At 33.1% G+C, this 14,887-nt stretch overlaps 1 protein-coding gene across 2 annotated transcripts in view; it reads right to left on the minus strand.

The window, feature by feature from the left end:
- Nucleotides 1–14,887, minus strand: part of LOC105188672 (venom allergen 5) — a 60,705-nt gene that overhangs the window by 19,335 nt on the left and 26,483 nt on the right. Inside the window, exons 2-3 of one of the 2 annotated variants that reach the window (XM_011150256.3) lie at nucleotides 11,537–11,658; nucleotides 8,828–8,909 (exon numbers count right to left, since the gene is read on the minus strand). In XM_011150256.3, the coding sequence (XP_011148558.1) occupies nucleotides 8,828–8,909; nucleotides 11,537–11,658 (204 nt within the window). Of the gene's footprint in view, nucleotides 1–7,768; nucleotides 8,084–8,827; nucleotides 8,910–11,536; nucleotides 11,659–14,887 lie in introns of those variants that run through there. The other variant, XM_011150257.3, reaches the window with a different exon arrangement.

The raw sequence follows: 14,887 nt of genomic DNA on the forward strand, positions 1-14,887 counted from the left end.
AAATTTCAGCCGAATCGGACTCGTAGTTTTGTTTTGACCGCGTGTGGAAGCGGGCATGTCCGCGGATTTTAGAAAAATGGAAAAAGAGCAATATCGGTCGGTGATTCGATTCTTGTTTTTGGAAGGGAAATCGCGCAGCGAAATCAAAGAGCGCTTGGATGCTGTGTACGGTGACTCTTCTCCTTCGATGGCGATCGTCAAAAATTGGTTTAACGAGTTTCAACGTGGTCGCACGTCGATTTTTGATGAGCCACGCCCAGGTGCCCCGAAAACGGCTACCACGGAGGATAACATGACAAAAATCCACGATCTCGTATTGGCAGACCGCCGATTGAAGGTGCGCGAGATAGCTGAGACAGTAGGCATCTCAAAAGACCGCGTGGGTCATATCCTGCATGAAATTTTGGGCATGAGAAAGCTGTCGGCGCGATGGGTGTCGCGTTTGCTCACTCCGGACAACAAGCGCAACCGTGAGACCACTTCAGAGCAGTGTTTGACGCTGTTTAAGCGCAATCCGAAGGAGTTTCTGCGTCGTTTCGTGACCGTCGACGAAACATGGATCCACTGGTACACACCAGAGACCAAGGAACAGTCGAAACAGTGGACTTCACCCGGCGAACGTGCTCCGAAGAAGGCGAAGACTGTCCTATCGGCCGGAAAGGTGATGGCCACCGTTTTCTGGGATTCATAAGGTGTGATCTACATCGACTACCTGGAGAAGGGCAAAACGGTCACAGGACTGTACTATGCCGAATTATTGGGCCGATTCGACGCCGAATTGCAGAGAAAACGGCCCCATTTGGCGAAGAAAATAGTGCTCTTCCACCATGACAACGCACCGGCTCACACCTTCGCCCTCGCCACGGTCAAATTGGTCGAATTGGGCTACGAACTGCTGCCCCATCCACCGTATTCTCCAGATTTGGCCCCGTGCGACTTCTTTTTGTTTCCAAACTTGAAAAAGTCACTCGCCGGTCAGAAATTTGAGTCGAATGAGGAGGTCATCGCCGCCACGGAGGCCTACTTTGCAGACCTCAAGAAAACGTATTTTTCAGATGGGTTAAAGAAGTTGGAGCATCGCTGGGTCAAGTGTATCGAGCTAAAAGGAGACTATGTTGAGAAATAAATCGCCACTTTTCCAAAATTTTCGTTTTTCTTTTGTAGGCTAAGTACTTATCGGACCACCCTCGTATATATATTGGTTATAATTTAATTGACCGCAACTATCAAGCTGCAAAATATTTCAAAAACAGACCCTATTTTTTATAAAAGATACAAGACTATAATGGCCCTATAGACTATAAAAGGCCCTGTTTTCGATGCCAAGATACAAGACTATAATATATAAAAAATATGTCACTTGATAGTTGCAGTCGATTAAATTGCAACCAATATTTATACTACGTTTCTAGTCCATTCATATTTTTGCAGAAGCGGTCTTTTGTAGAAACATGGATGAAATATAGTATGTAAGACTTTTAAATATTTTTGTATCGTTCTTTCTAATCTCCGATTTCTATCGAACTTTTTAACGTGAGAAAACAATTAAGAAATTATGCAAAACCAGGAAATATGTATTATTGTATTATTTATCTCTTTAAGTATTACTCTTGTTTATTTTGCTTTATTCCTCATATATTTATTTCTCAGTTTCATTTTTTAAACATCTTTTTTAATTCAATGAGGCTCGACTTCTGTCGGTAAACAGTCGATAAACTGTCACAACGATCACGATGCAAAGTTAGTTGCATTTGTCATAACTGGGAACACTGCAAATATCATTATCAATAAAGTCAACGAGTGACTTTTTCGGTAACCTCTGCATTATCATTCGAATAGAGGCAAGCAATCCGTCATACTGACCTGTATGTTGCTGTTACACCTTGTATGTTAGATTGTAACCGAGGTCGGGTCAGTGCGATTGTTTTTTTTTAATTCGAATATTCAAATATTGATAAAAATGTAAACCCGATCAAAAAAGATTATATATAATTATATATAAAATTTCTCTCTTTCTCTCTTTCTCTCTCTCTCTCTTTTTCTCTCTCTCTCTCTTTATCTCTCTCTCTCTCTCTCTTTTATATACAGAGTGTATCTGAGCTCTAATAACGAATTTACAGAGAGACAGAGATTCTATATTGAGAGAGAGAGAGAGAGAGAGAGAGAGAGAGAGAGAGAGAGAGAGAGAGAGAGAAGAATAAGTAAAAAAATCTTGGTAAATATATGGCCGCATAAGTTTAGTTTTTGATATAGTTTTTGACATAGCCTTAAGAAGATGACAATAATGAAAGCAAATGTGATGCGATAAGAGGATAAAGAATGCTAATACAATACTTTTTTATCTACTTCTGAAAATTATACCTAATAATTTTGATAATATTCGAATATTAACTGAAAAATCATTCATTGTGACGTTGATATATTACGTTGATATGTAGCGTTTGTTGCGAATGAAATTAAAAAAACGTGTTACTTTTTCTTAACATCATATGCCTATACTTTCGAGGAGATTGCAGATATGACAGAAATTTCAGACAATTTTTACAGCGGTATGTGTCTAGAGCAACTTGTAAAATTATTTACTTATAAAACGATTTATGGAAAAAAGATATATTTTTTAAACTGAGATTGCGGCAACTATATCTCAGAAACTAAGCGTTTGAGAATATTTATTGAGATTTTTAATTTTTTTTATCTAGTAGAATCTATCCTGTCAGTTGCGTGTCGGTGGAATTCGCACATATATACAGATATACCTTGTATAATTATATAGTACTGGACAAAATAAAGTGCGCACCTCGAACATTTTTATGTTTGCGTGGATAACTCGGCAGTTTTGAGAGATAGAATAATATATTCGAACAAAAATAAGGTTTCTTTGTTCATTTTTAAGTTTTAAATAAAAAAAATTCCAAAAACATTAAAAATTCTTCGATAGTCAAGTCTGTTATATATATTATCATGTTTACTTTGGACAAAATAAAGTGTGCATTGAGATTTAATTACTTTCGTTAGTAATTAAAAACATGTAGACTACCTCTCGGTGCTGCTGGAAATAAGAACAGCTACATAAATAAATGTGTTAGTAATTGTTTTGTTAGATATTGATGCTATTAGGAAGAGTAATATATCGATTTATCACCAGTAATTATGGAAACTAAACAAATTTCTGTACAAATTCGAAACTTGATATTTAAAAACCAGCAAAAAAGACATTTTAATTGGGAAATCTGTCGAAAGTACAGCGTAAGTGAAGCTGCGGTCGGAAAGATCTGGGAAAAATTTCCAGAGTTTGATACAGTAGCGGATAATGCTGGTCGCGGACGGAAGAGGCAGAGCAAATTTACTCGAGGATCGCAAGATCATCCGGAAAAGAAAAACAAACCCGACTGCTACCAGTCGTGTAATCCAGGAAAACGTTCAATTAAACATTTCCGAACAAACCGTACGCAGGAGACTCCGGGAAGTTGAGCTGAGGAACAATTTTGACTTCGTCGATTCTTCGTCGATCTTATGATTCGAAAGACCAATAAGATCAAACCTCTGGAATTTGTTAAAAAATATGTTGATAAGCCACTGGATTGCTGAAAGAAGGTGATTTGGAATGACGAAAGTAAGTTTGACCTCTTCGTTCACATACAACTACTAGTTTGGTTAAAGCCTGGCGAAAAGCTTTTGGATAAAAATGTCCACAAGATCGAGCATGGAGGAGATAGTATTATGGTGCGGAGGTGTTTTGCGTGGTCAAGTCTGAGAAATCTGGTTAAAATCAATGGTATCATGACGACAGATATATACCTTGACATTCTCAACAAAAATTTGGTTAAAAGGAATCTCTACTAAAGATTGGTTTAGAACAGAGCTTGGCAAAATGTGCACGCGACGGCCGATTTTCGACTATCTCTGCCCACCGCTATTCCCTTTACCTCGCCGCTTCGCGCGCTGCCTACAAGCCGCTCGAGCCTCAGGAGGCTGTTTCCAATAGTTTTCCACGTCATCCATGAAGTACTATTGTTGACGCGTTTTTTTTTTTTTTTAAGTAGTTTTTTTTAAGTGGTATCCGCAGTAGGCCTTTTCATTTTTCAAAAATGAAGTTTATAAAAAATGAGAAGTGTTCTTCTTTAAGCGACGATTCCTTACCACGTCTTATGCGGTTTGCTACATGCAATATTCAAATTGACGTTTCCACTCTTACCAATAAAAGACGCCGAAAATCGAATTGAATTTTCTTCATTTAACATATTTTATTTCGCTTCTGTTCAATTAGTTACGGGTTGTTACAGTCATCAGTGGATTAGGCTTACTGGGGATACCACTTAAAAAAAAACGCGTCAACAATAGTACTTCATGGATGACGTGGAAAACTATTGGAAACACGCTCCTGAGACTCGAGCGGCTTGTAGGCAGCGTGCGGAGCGACGAGGTAAAGGGAATAGCGGTGGGCGGAGGTAGTCAAAAATCGGCCGTCGTGTGCACATTTTGCCGAACTCTGGTTTAGAAAATGACTTTATCTTCCAACGAGATAAGGATCCAAGACTTACCGCTCGTAAACAGACTGTCTTCTTCTGCGATTCGAGGATCAAACTGCTGGATGGCCAGCGCAATTTAAATCCAGATTTAAATCCAATTAAAAATTAATAGTTTATTCTGAACTGAAAAGTTAAAAAGGGTGATATAACGAACAAGGTCAAGCCTTGTTTGAAGCCTTGGAAGAAGCATGGGAGAATATTGATCAGCAGCAAATCCGAAATCTGGTCCAGAGTATGCCTTGACCTTTGCAAGTGGTCATATAAGCAAAAGGCGACCATATGAAATATTAGTTCCCAATTTTATCTTTAATTTGCTTCTTATTATTATCTATTCGTATCTTCTATTTCTTCTTATTATCTATTTCGTATTTTTTGTTCAAAATAAACGTGATAATAAATATACTTGACATTTGAAGCATTTTTTGGAATTTTTTCACTTAAAATTTAAAAGTACACTAAGAAATCTTTTTTTGAATACATTTCTTTCCTATCTGTCAAGATTGCCGAGTTGTTCACGCAAATGTAAAAATGTACGAGATACGTACTTTATTTTGTTTAGTAGTATATATTATTATACATGATTCAAGTATAAATTTTATCGCTATATACTCATATAGATAATCTTATGAAATTATATATTCACACTAAAAAAAATGGTTAAATGAAAAAAAAGGAAATTTCGTCGCGTCCAATTATATGCCTGCGTCACAGTTGTCAAAATATAAGCAGTTACTTTAATTGTATTTGTATAATAACATTCTTTTTTTCAGTGTAGTATATACAGAATGTCTTGTTTTAAATAAGCGAGACAAAGATCTCAAAAAAATGTGAAAGATAAGAAACGTTTCAGATAAAAGTTATATAGTTCCATGGGGGATATAAAACAACTATATCATTTTGTTTACAGATGGTGCCACTTTTAAGATATTCACTGATTATTACTTTTCTTAAATAGAAATCCCATTGTTTATTATATCATTTTTTTCTACCAATTAATTTGAACAACTTTCTGAAACATTTTTTTATTTGCCCAGTTTTCAAAATATTTAAGGAAAGCTTGGTAACTTTTTAAATATTTAGTTTTCGATATTTCGCTAACTATTTGTCGAAAAAAAAAATAGTATTAGACGTTTTTACTTTACTTGATCTCAAGAATATATTGTTACAATAATGTTACAATCCTAACTTTTTTTAACTTATCGACCTTTGGAAGTTTCCAAATCATCAACTTAACAAAAGTCAAGATGCTATTGTAACAATATATTCTTGAAATCAAATAAAGTAAAAACAGTAATACCATTTTTTCTTTCGACAAATAGTTAGCGAAATATCGTAGGTTAAATATTGAAAAAGTTATCAAATTTTCCATGAATGTCTCAAAAATATTAGGCAAATAGAAAAATATTCAAATTATTAGATAGAAAAAGATAATATATAATAATAAAACATTGGGGTTTCCATTTAAGAAAAATAATAATCAGTGAATATCTTGAAAGTAGCGCCATCTGTAAACAAAATGATATAGTTGTTTTACGTCTCCTTTGAAACTGTACAACTTTTGTCTGAAACGTTTCTTAGTATCTTTCATATATTTTGAGATTTTTGCCTGACTTATTTAAAATGAGACATCCTGTATAATTATATATATACGTATATTTATACATGATAATTTAGAGACGAAATTCATATATAATTATATATAAAAAATTATATATAATCATTTTTCGCCGGGAAACATTATGAATAAATATTCGTCAGAAAGTTTACAAGATAGAGATAAATCTTGTAATGCGATCGACATATGATTATATTTTCCGCTTTAAAATCGAATCAGTTTCTACTGATTTTAATAAATTCGTCCCTGAAGAAGTTAATATCGCTAATTCATTCGTTCGTTCATTCTTTTAGTGGACATTTTTTATACGGATGTGCTCGTGTTTTGATTTGTCGCTCGCATAACCAGTGTGTATATCTCGTGTCTTTACCCTTGTTAATTGGTCGTGTATGTTTTTTTCGTATTATGTAGAAAAAGTTTCGGAATATTGGATTTCCGGTTGCAGCGTTACCGGCATGGTGGAAAATTGCTCTTTTGATTGCTTTTCAGTTGCCGCGAGAGAAGAGCTTTCAAATGCAATGCTGCTTTTACTTTTGCAGGACTTGCATCATCCCTCGGAAAATCAAAATCCCGAAATTTGAAAAGTGACACAATTTCCCGAAAAATCATCCCGAAATTCAAATACTGAGACAATCTCTCGAAATATGATGTTTTTGAAGCATTGGAAATATTCGATTGTTTCAAAACATTACAACAATGAGATCAATAGAACGAGACAATATGCCGAAAAATACAGCTCTTCTGAAATAACAACAATAAAATATATTGAAAAATTATTACAATAATCTTTGTAGACGAAAAAACTTTTCAGCGTACAGATTACAGAAATATAATAGTAGACAGTTAAACAAATTAATGTGCAAAAAGTTTTCACATTCATTGGTACATAATGGAAGATAAATAAATCAAAATTCCGAAGAGATAAAAACAAGAATAAAAATAAATTTCGTTATAAATCGAGATTTAAATTTAAGCGCAGAAAGATACGTTTAAATTCAAACGGAATGCCGCATGGAAGATCAACAGAATTGAAAAAATTATTTACAATATATGCATAACCTGTTGATGCAAGAATTAATTCCGTAAAAGATAGCGACGACAAAACCAAAATTTCACCCCGAAACTTCAAGCCGAAAGACAGAGCACTTGAATCAAGTTCCTCGATGAAATTTCAAATTTTCCGCACTAATTCCAAGAGTGGTGAGAAAATATTTAGCTGGATACAGACTTGAGCACGAACGCGCATGAGGCAAGCTGAGGCCACATCGAATGCCTCGGATTGAAAATTAAAGTTTCCGCATGAGAACGCATGAGGCAAATCGAGACAACTGTTCGACGTTGCTCCGGTCGTTCGGAGTCAGCAGTTTTGTTCTTAATTTTTCGTGTCGTGCGCGGCTATCTTCCTTACGTGTGCTCGAGTGCGTCCAAACTGAGCACGAATTATCTTTGATGGACTGACAGTGCTCGGCTCGGTCCGAGCTCGTGCGGCGAATCATCCGAGGCAGTCTGCCGCGCCTCGGACCAACGTCCACACTTGCATGCTCATGCGGCCTCTGCTTGCCTCATGCGCGTTCGTGCTTAAGTCTGTATCCAGCTTTAAATGAACTGCTTTGTTGTATGTTACCCGAACATGGTGTAGGTAACCGAAGTAACAAAAGTCTATCCCGTTCCTTCCGTAACGCTTCGCGGAGTCTTTCTTCTCGACTGTGTTTATAAGAATTGTCCAAACTCGACGGCAAGCTCTCGGAAGCGATGCGCCAACATCCGCATGCTTGAATTTTATTACCGAACTCATTCGCGAAGAAGCACTCAAGGCACATCGCGATGTGTTTATCTTTGTTGGCGGTTCTTGCGGTAGACAAATACCGTCGTTGGAAAGTCTCAAATTTTTATTTGTTCCAGGCGAAATAATCGTTGCCGATATGTTGGAAATAAAGACATTCTTACCTATATTCTGAATAAAGCACATTATTTATTAAATTTCTGATACTAATGTTCAAATGAATAAGCTTCAATATATCTTCGCGACCGCCACATGGCAACTGGGAAACTCAAAATGAAAATAAGATGTACTTTATTGTTGTTGCTGTTGTTATTATTTTGGCGAGTTGTGTTCCATTCGTTGAAGGTTTTCTCATTTATACAGAGTAAATTCTTCGCTTCGAGTCGTCGAGTGAATATTTTCACTTTAAAGAGTAAATCTAATGCTCTCTTCATCGTTATCGGAACGAATTCATCCTAATCCTAATCGACTAAGGTATTCATTAAATTGAATTAATCCGTACAACTCGATAAATATTTTGATCGATAATACGTGACAAAAAATAATTACATATAATCATGTACGAATTTTCTCTCTATATAGTCATATATAAATATACGTAATAACTGTGTTTTTATTTACAACGTCGTTTCGTTATACAAATCTCGGGATTGTATTTTTTCGGGATAATCGCATGCCTCTAATATTTCTGGAAAGTCGTATCGCAGGAAATTGTCTCGACATTCGGACTTTTTGTTGGAAAAATGTTGCGCTTGTTTCGGTTCGAAACTCTCCTCGGGATTACGCGTGTCTATTTTTCCTCCATTTTCGGTATTTTTAATTGCTCCCAAAGATTATTATATGTAACATATCGTTTCGCAAATTAGCGGAACTAGTCGCTCGAGATAAAGTCTCACTTACGGACGTTCCTTAGACTGTCGTGCGTCTCCGCGCAACGATCCGCCCATCTTTGCGCTATAGCGGCGAGTTCGTCGTCCCATATCTGTAACAGCAATTAATAACTTACACACTGAGTTAATCACGCTCGCGCGTAACGTATTCGCGAAATATTACCGGGCGGTAAAACCGACTTTAACTTCGTGTAACCCGCTGCGGGGCCGTCATGCAAATTAGCGCTCTTCGCGTGCATGCGCACGCGAACGAACCGGAGTGCTCTTTTAACAAATGGATATAAATATCCAATATAATGCGGACAATTCCCAATGCGCGGCGAAAAACCGGGACTAAGGTGGTTTGTTGGAGTTTAATTAGTACCGGTCGACGTCGAGATAAACGTGAGATCAATTTCGCGTCGACGTGGGAGAAATCGATTCTTCTCTGTTGGATCTGTTTGCGAGATTTTTATCGAAAAGATCGAGACTTGCGGTTTTCTTTCTCTTCTTTCTTTCAGCTCTTATTTCGCACAAATTTATAAAAAACGGCGATCCCCGCGAAATCGCAAACGAAAAGAAGAGTGACAACTGAATCACTCGAATCTAAAGGTTTTTTCCTTCATATAGAGTGAATTCTTTACTTCGAATCGTCGAGTGAATTTTCATTTTAAAGTAAATCTAATGCTCTTTTCATCATTACGCAAATTCAGCTTAATCGGCTGAGATATTTATTAAATTGAATGAATTCGTATAACTCAATGAATATTTTGATCGACAAGATAATTATATTTAATTATATATGAATTTTGTCTCTATATCTTAAATAAACATATAAAATTATATACTCGCACTGAAAAAACTCTATTGTTTAGATGCAGCTAAAGTAACTGCTTATTTTTATTTGCGGCCTGTGATATAAATGTACAGAATGTCCCATTTTCAATGAGCTAAGTAAAAATCTCGAAAAATACGAAATATACTAAAAACATTTTAGACAAAAGTTGTGGTTTTAAGAGTTATGGTATCAAGGGGGACATAAAACAACTATATCATTTTGTTTACAGATGGCGTCATTTTCGAGATATTCAGTGATTATTATTTTTCCCAAATGGATACCCCAATTTTTTGTCATATCATCTTTTTCTACCTATTAATTTTAATAACTTTTGTTTGAAACATTTTTTTATTTGTGCAATATTTTTTGTAGTATTTAAAGAAAACTTGATAACTTTTTCGATATTTATATAGCTTACGATATCTCGTTAACTATTTGTCGGAAGAAAAGTGGTATTAGACTTTTTTACTTTATTTGGTCTTAAAAATATATTGTTACAATAGCGCCTTGACTTTTGTTAATTTGATGATTTTGAAATTCCAAAGGTCGATAAATTGACAAAAGTTAAGCCACTATTGTAACAATATATTCTTGAGAGTAAATAGAGTAAAAGAGTCTAGTATTATTTTTTCTTTCGACAAATAGTGAGATATCGTAAGTTAAATGTTGAAAAAGTTATCAAGTTTTCCTTAAATATCTCAGAAAATAGGTAAATAAAAAAATGTTTCAGACAAAGTTGTTTAAATTAATTGGTAGAAAATGATGATAAAATAAAAAATTTGGATTTCTATTTAAGAAAAATAATGATCAGTGAATATATTGAAAGTGGCGCCATCTGTAAATAAAATTATGTAATTGTTTTATGTTCCCTTTGAAACTATACAACTATTGTTTGAAACGTTTGTTTCTTAGTATCTTTCATATTTTTCGAGATTTTTACCTGGCTCATTTAAAATGGGACACTGTATAATTTTGAACGACTTAGAAAAAAAGATTATACAAGAATTTTGTCTATTTTTGTACAGTCATATATAATAATGCATAATCATATGTGCCTACAAGGAAAAAGAGGCTGTTATACAAATATAATTGAAGTGTTTATATTTATCAACATATGATATCGATGTTTATTTCAATGAAATTATTTCTTCCTTTTTTTACTTAATATCATTCTTTTTCCGTGTAGACATGTATGATTATATATGTGACCATATAAAGACAAAATTTACATATAATTTATATATAATAATATATAACTTTATATAATTGTATGTAATCATATATGATCTTTTTCCCAGGAAAACAATTTCTTCTTTTCTTTATTTAACAGCGTTTTCTTCCGGTGCGAGTATACATAATTTCATATGATTATACACATTAATATACAAACATAAAATATATATATTATTTCTATTATTTGCACCGGATAAGGGGGGGCAACGGTGGAGGCCGGCATACATGGACAGCAGGTCTTAAAAGGATAGCAACCTTTGACTTTGAGAGACTGTCAGCTTGTACCACCAGGTAACATAAAATTCATATATTATCATATATAATTTATATTTTTATACATTTATATAATTATATTTTATATAATTATATTTTTATATAATTATATATATCTTGATCTTGGCCATATTTCTTTAGATTTAAATGAAACATTTCCTCTTGCGATTCCGAATGACAGTATTTTCATTATTATTTGGGGTGCATTTTCACACTTATTTCGAATGAGATTTTACTTGGCGGAACTTCGAGAGCAATTCGCGGTTTTCATTTCCATTCTCCTTTCTTTTTATAGAAATTCTTTTTATAGAAATTTATAGGAGATGACGGTTCTTCGGCGGAATAAGATGAGTAACGATAAGGACAAAGGCGAAGACAACAACGACGATGGCTTACCATTTCCATCATGTTCTCCGCGCTAGGTTGACCGTGTATCTGTCCCAGCGCTACTAGTTGCCTCAATCGATTGTGCTCGTCCAAGATAATCTGCTTCTCTTCACACGATATACCGCCGGACCCTGTAAGATGATATGTATCCTCAGCTGCTGTTTCCCGGGCAAATATATTTGTCGCAACTGCGATATCGTCTATCATTAAGAAGGGTATATGCGCTACCCGAGTTGGAAATTTTCGGTTATCAACTCTGTGAGCTTCGTTGAATTCGAAAGATCAATAGAGAATTTACAAATAGAATGCTATAACAAAACGCTTCCACAAAAGAAAAAGAATATGCCAAGTATATGAAAAAAAAAAACATGAACTTAAATGCAAAATCTATATGTGTGGATTTTGAAAAAAATTGTTGTTTCAAAACTGAACTACTATATGTTTAAGAACAAGCAAGAGATCAATATAATTAATCAAATACTTGCTTATCGATGTTATATAATCTAGATATAAATATTTTTACTAATATTCCTAATATTATCAACATATTAAGTATTAAAGAACATAAGAACATAAGAAGTATATAAGAAATATTTAATTCTTTTATCTACACTCTATTATATTAATTTGTTAGTTTTCTTTTTATATCTGATACATTGTACTTTTTTATAACATTCTATAAAAATATTTTTTAATTTTTAATAATTATTTAACTTTTGCAATCAGATACATTATATGTACTAGTGGTATCATTAATAAACATTAAAATGTCCAAGTGAAGAAAATCTTTATATCGCAAGTTAAAAATTTGACGTGCTAATTTGCATTGAAATAAACTGACTTTTTATATAATAAATATTTTTTTCTGTATTTCCTATATTTCTTTTTTTTTAATCCAAGGCTATGTTACGATCTGTCTCATTGGGATAGTAAGTAATATTAATGGTAAGAGTACGAAATAACTTGAAGGGCATTCTTTGATGCTACTCAATGCTAGAAAATTTGATATTACGTAATCAAATTTTGAGGGATTCTCCGTTTTATTCTGCGAGTAAATGCGTATTTTCCCATTAGGCCAAAAGCGAATATATTCGAGTGCGTTTCAATTGGATCTCTATATTTAATGATAAAATCTCTAGTTTTTTTCCTTAATTGTAGTTCCCTTGATTGTATTTTCAAATCTTTATGAAATATATCATTAGCTATATAATGAACCATTGGACCAAGTAAAAAATCACATATGATTTTTTAAAACAATTATTATTATAATTTAAAACAATTATTATATTTAATTTGAGCCGAAAAAAAGTGTTTGAACGAGATGTGAGTGAACGAAGTTATTATAATATTCAACTAGTCTTCAACTTTCTATAATATTTTACCATCGTTCTCACATTATTTATCTAGCTATGCATATAGGAATATTTTGTTTAATTAACGATAACGGTTACTTTATGGATAATTTCATTTTGGAAGAAATGCTTTTGAAGAATGCAGTATTTTAATGGAAGCTAGAAAAACCTTTATCTTGAATGTATCACTGACAAATATTCGGAAAATATTAGTAGATATATATTTAAAAGTTTCTTAGCGCATTTGAAGTATTATTGACAAATTTAATTGTACTTGAAAATGTAATGACTTACAAATATTTGTTATAAGTAGAATATAATGACTAAATGCATGGAAACTTCTTCAATAATTATTACATTTAGCATTTATTATAAAAATATAGAAACGGTCGCAAAGAGGAATGCTACAAATTTTAAATTATCGTAAAGCTTTCAATTGAAATTTTATATATTACAAATATCCATTATCACATAAAATATTGCAACATTTTGAATCTCTATATAAATGATTTTATTACAATTGATTTGGATCAAACAAACAACAAAGTGCGGATAAAGATAAAAACATATTTTTGAAATGTTATAAAAGAAATTAATATAATAGTTAAAACTTTGAAAATACTAAATTATAAAACATTATGCTATATGTATATTTACGAATATATATAAATAGCATACATAAAAGTATCTAGAACTATATTCAATCGTATGTTATAATTTATATGTTATAGTATCTAATAAATTATAATTTTTCCATTAGATATTATAGAATATACCATGCACGCGTGTGTGTGATGATTTTACAAAGTTTTAGTAGTATGTTCTAGAGCATGATTAAAATAAAAGATACAAGAAAATGTCGGTAAGAATTATTATTTGTAACAATCTATAAAACTAAATTCTAAAAAAATAATAGAAGGAAATAAAAAAATGGGAGGGTTAAATATAAAGAAAGTTTATTGTTCTACTTATACAATATTATCCCCATTAATCAAAGCAGTAAAAGTTAATCTCATTATTTATGTTTTATCTACAATCAATCTAATTCTCTACTGCTGATTGAAATTAGTATAAACATTAAATGTAGGCGTGGAGAATTTTGAAATAATAGAATGTTAAATAATTCTGAAATATGATGTTCCAAAATGAATCTTCTTTAAGACTCAACATGGAGGAAGCCAAAATAAATAACTATTGCGGTATCAAAATAGAACAACAGTTGCTGTAGAGTTACATCTGGAAATTCTCTATTAATCTTCTAAGTTCGACTAAACTTGCAAGGTTAATGTGGAACCAAAATCTCGACTCGGGTATACGCTGCAAGATGGAGAACGCTGAACGGAGCAACACGGTCCACAGCGGGATGTGCCATTATTTCTTGGATAATTGACAAGATATAAAATAAATGGCATTAAACATTAATTTTAAATAAATTATATAGCAAAATAAGATCTGTATATCGAATGAAAGACCGTAAGAAATAAAGACTTTACGGTACAGCACGTATGAAAAATTTTCCTGTTTAAAAACCCTCCAGGCGATAAATGCTGTGTTAAATTAACGTAAAATATAACAGTAACAGTATCAGTAAATATAACTGATAACAGTAGAAATGTCATTTCACAAAAGTATCTAATATACTTTATTGTAGGCTTATATACATATTGATATAACAACGAGGAAGGTGTAAACTAAATAGAAACGAAATAAATATCTAGCGTGCACTAAATGTCCAGATATTTGTAATGTATAACTGGAAAAGATCTAACATCGATTCTGCCCATAAAGAAAAGAGATCATAACATCATCTTTCTTCAATCGACTCCGAATCTTTCTTTATGCCCGTTTATCAACTGTGCTTAATTCATAAGAGATTGGTTATTCCATCAAAACTGATCAATCGTATTTGTCAATTCTAATTAACAACGAAATGCGATTGGTAATTTCTGTTGGAATAATCGGCAGGGTTAACCTAACCTAACCAAAGTTGGTACAAATGAGCATTTGT

The sequence above is a fragment of the Harpegnathos saltator genome, unplaced genomic scaffold (assembly GCF_003227715.2).
Source record: "Harpegnathos saltator strain DR-91 unplaced genomic scaffold, Hsal_v8.6 scaffold846, whole genome shotgun sequence".
Lineage (NCBI taxonomy): Eukaryota > Metazoa > Arthropoda > Insecta > Hymenoptera > Formicidae > Harpegnathos > Harpegnathos saltator.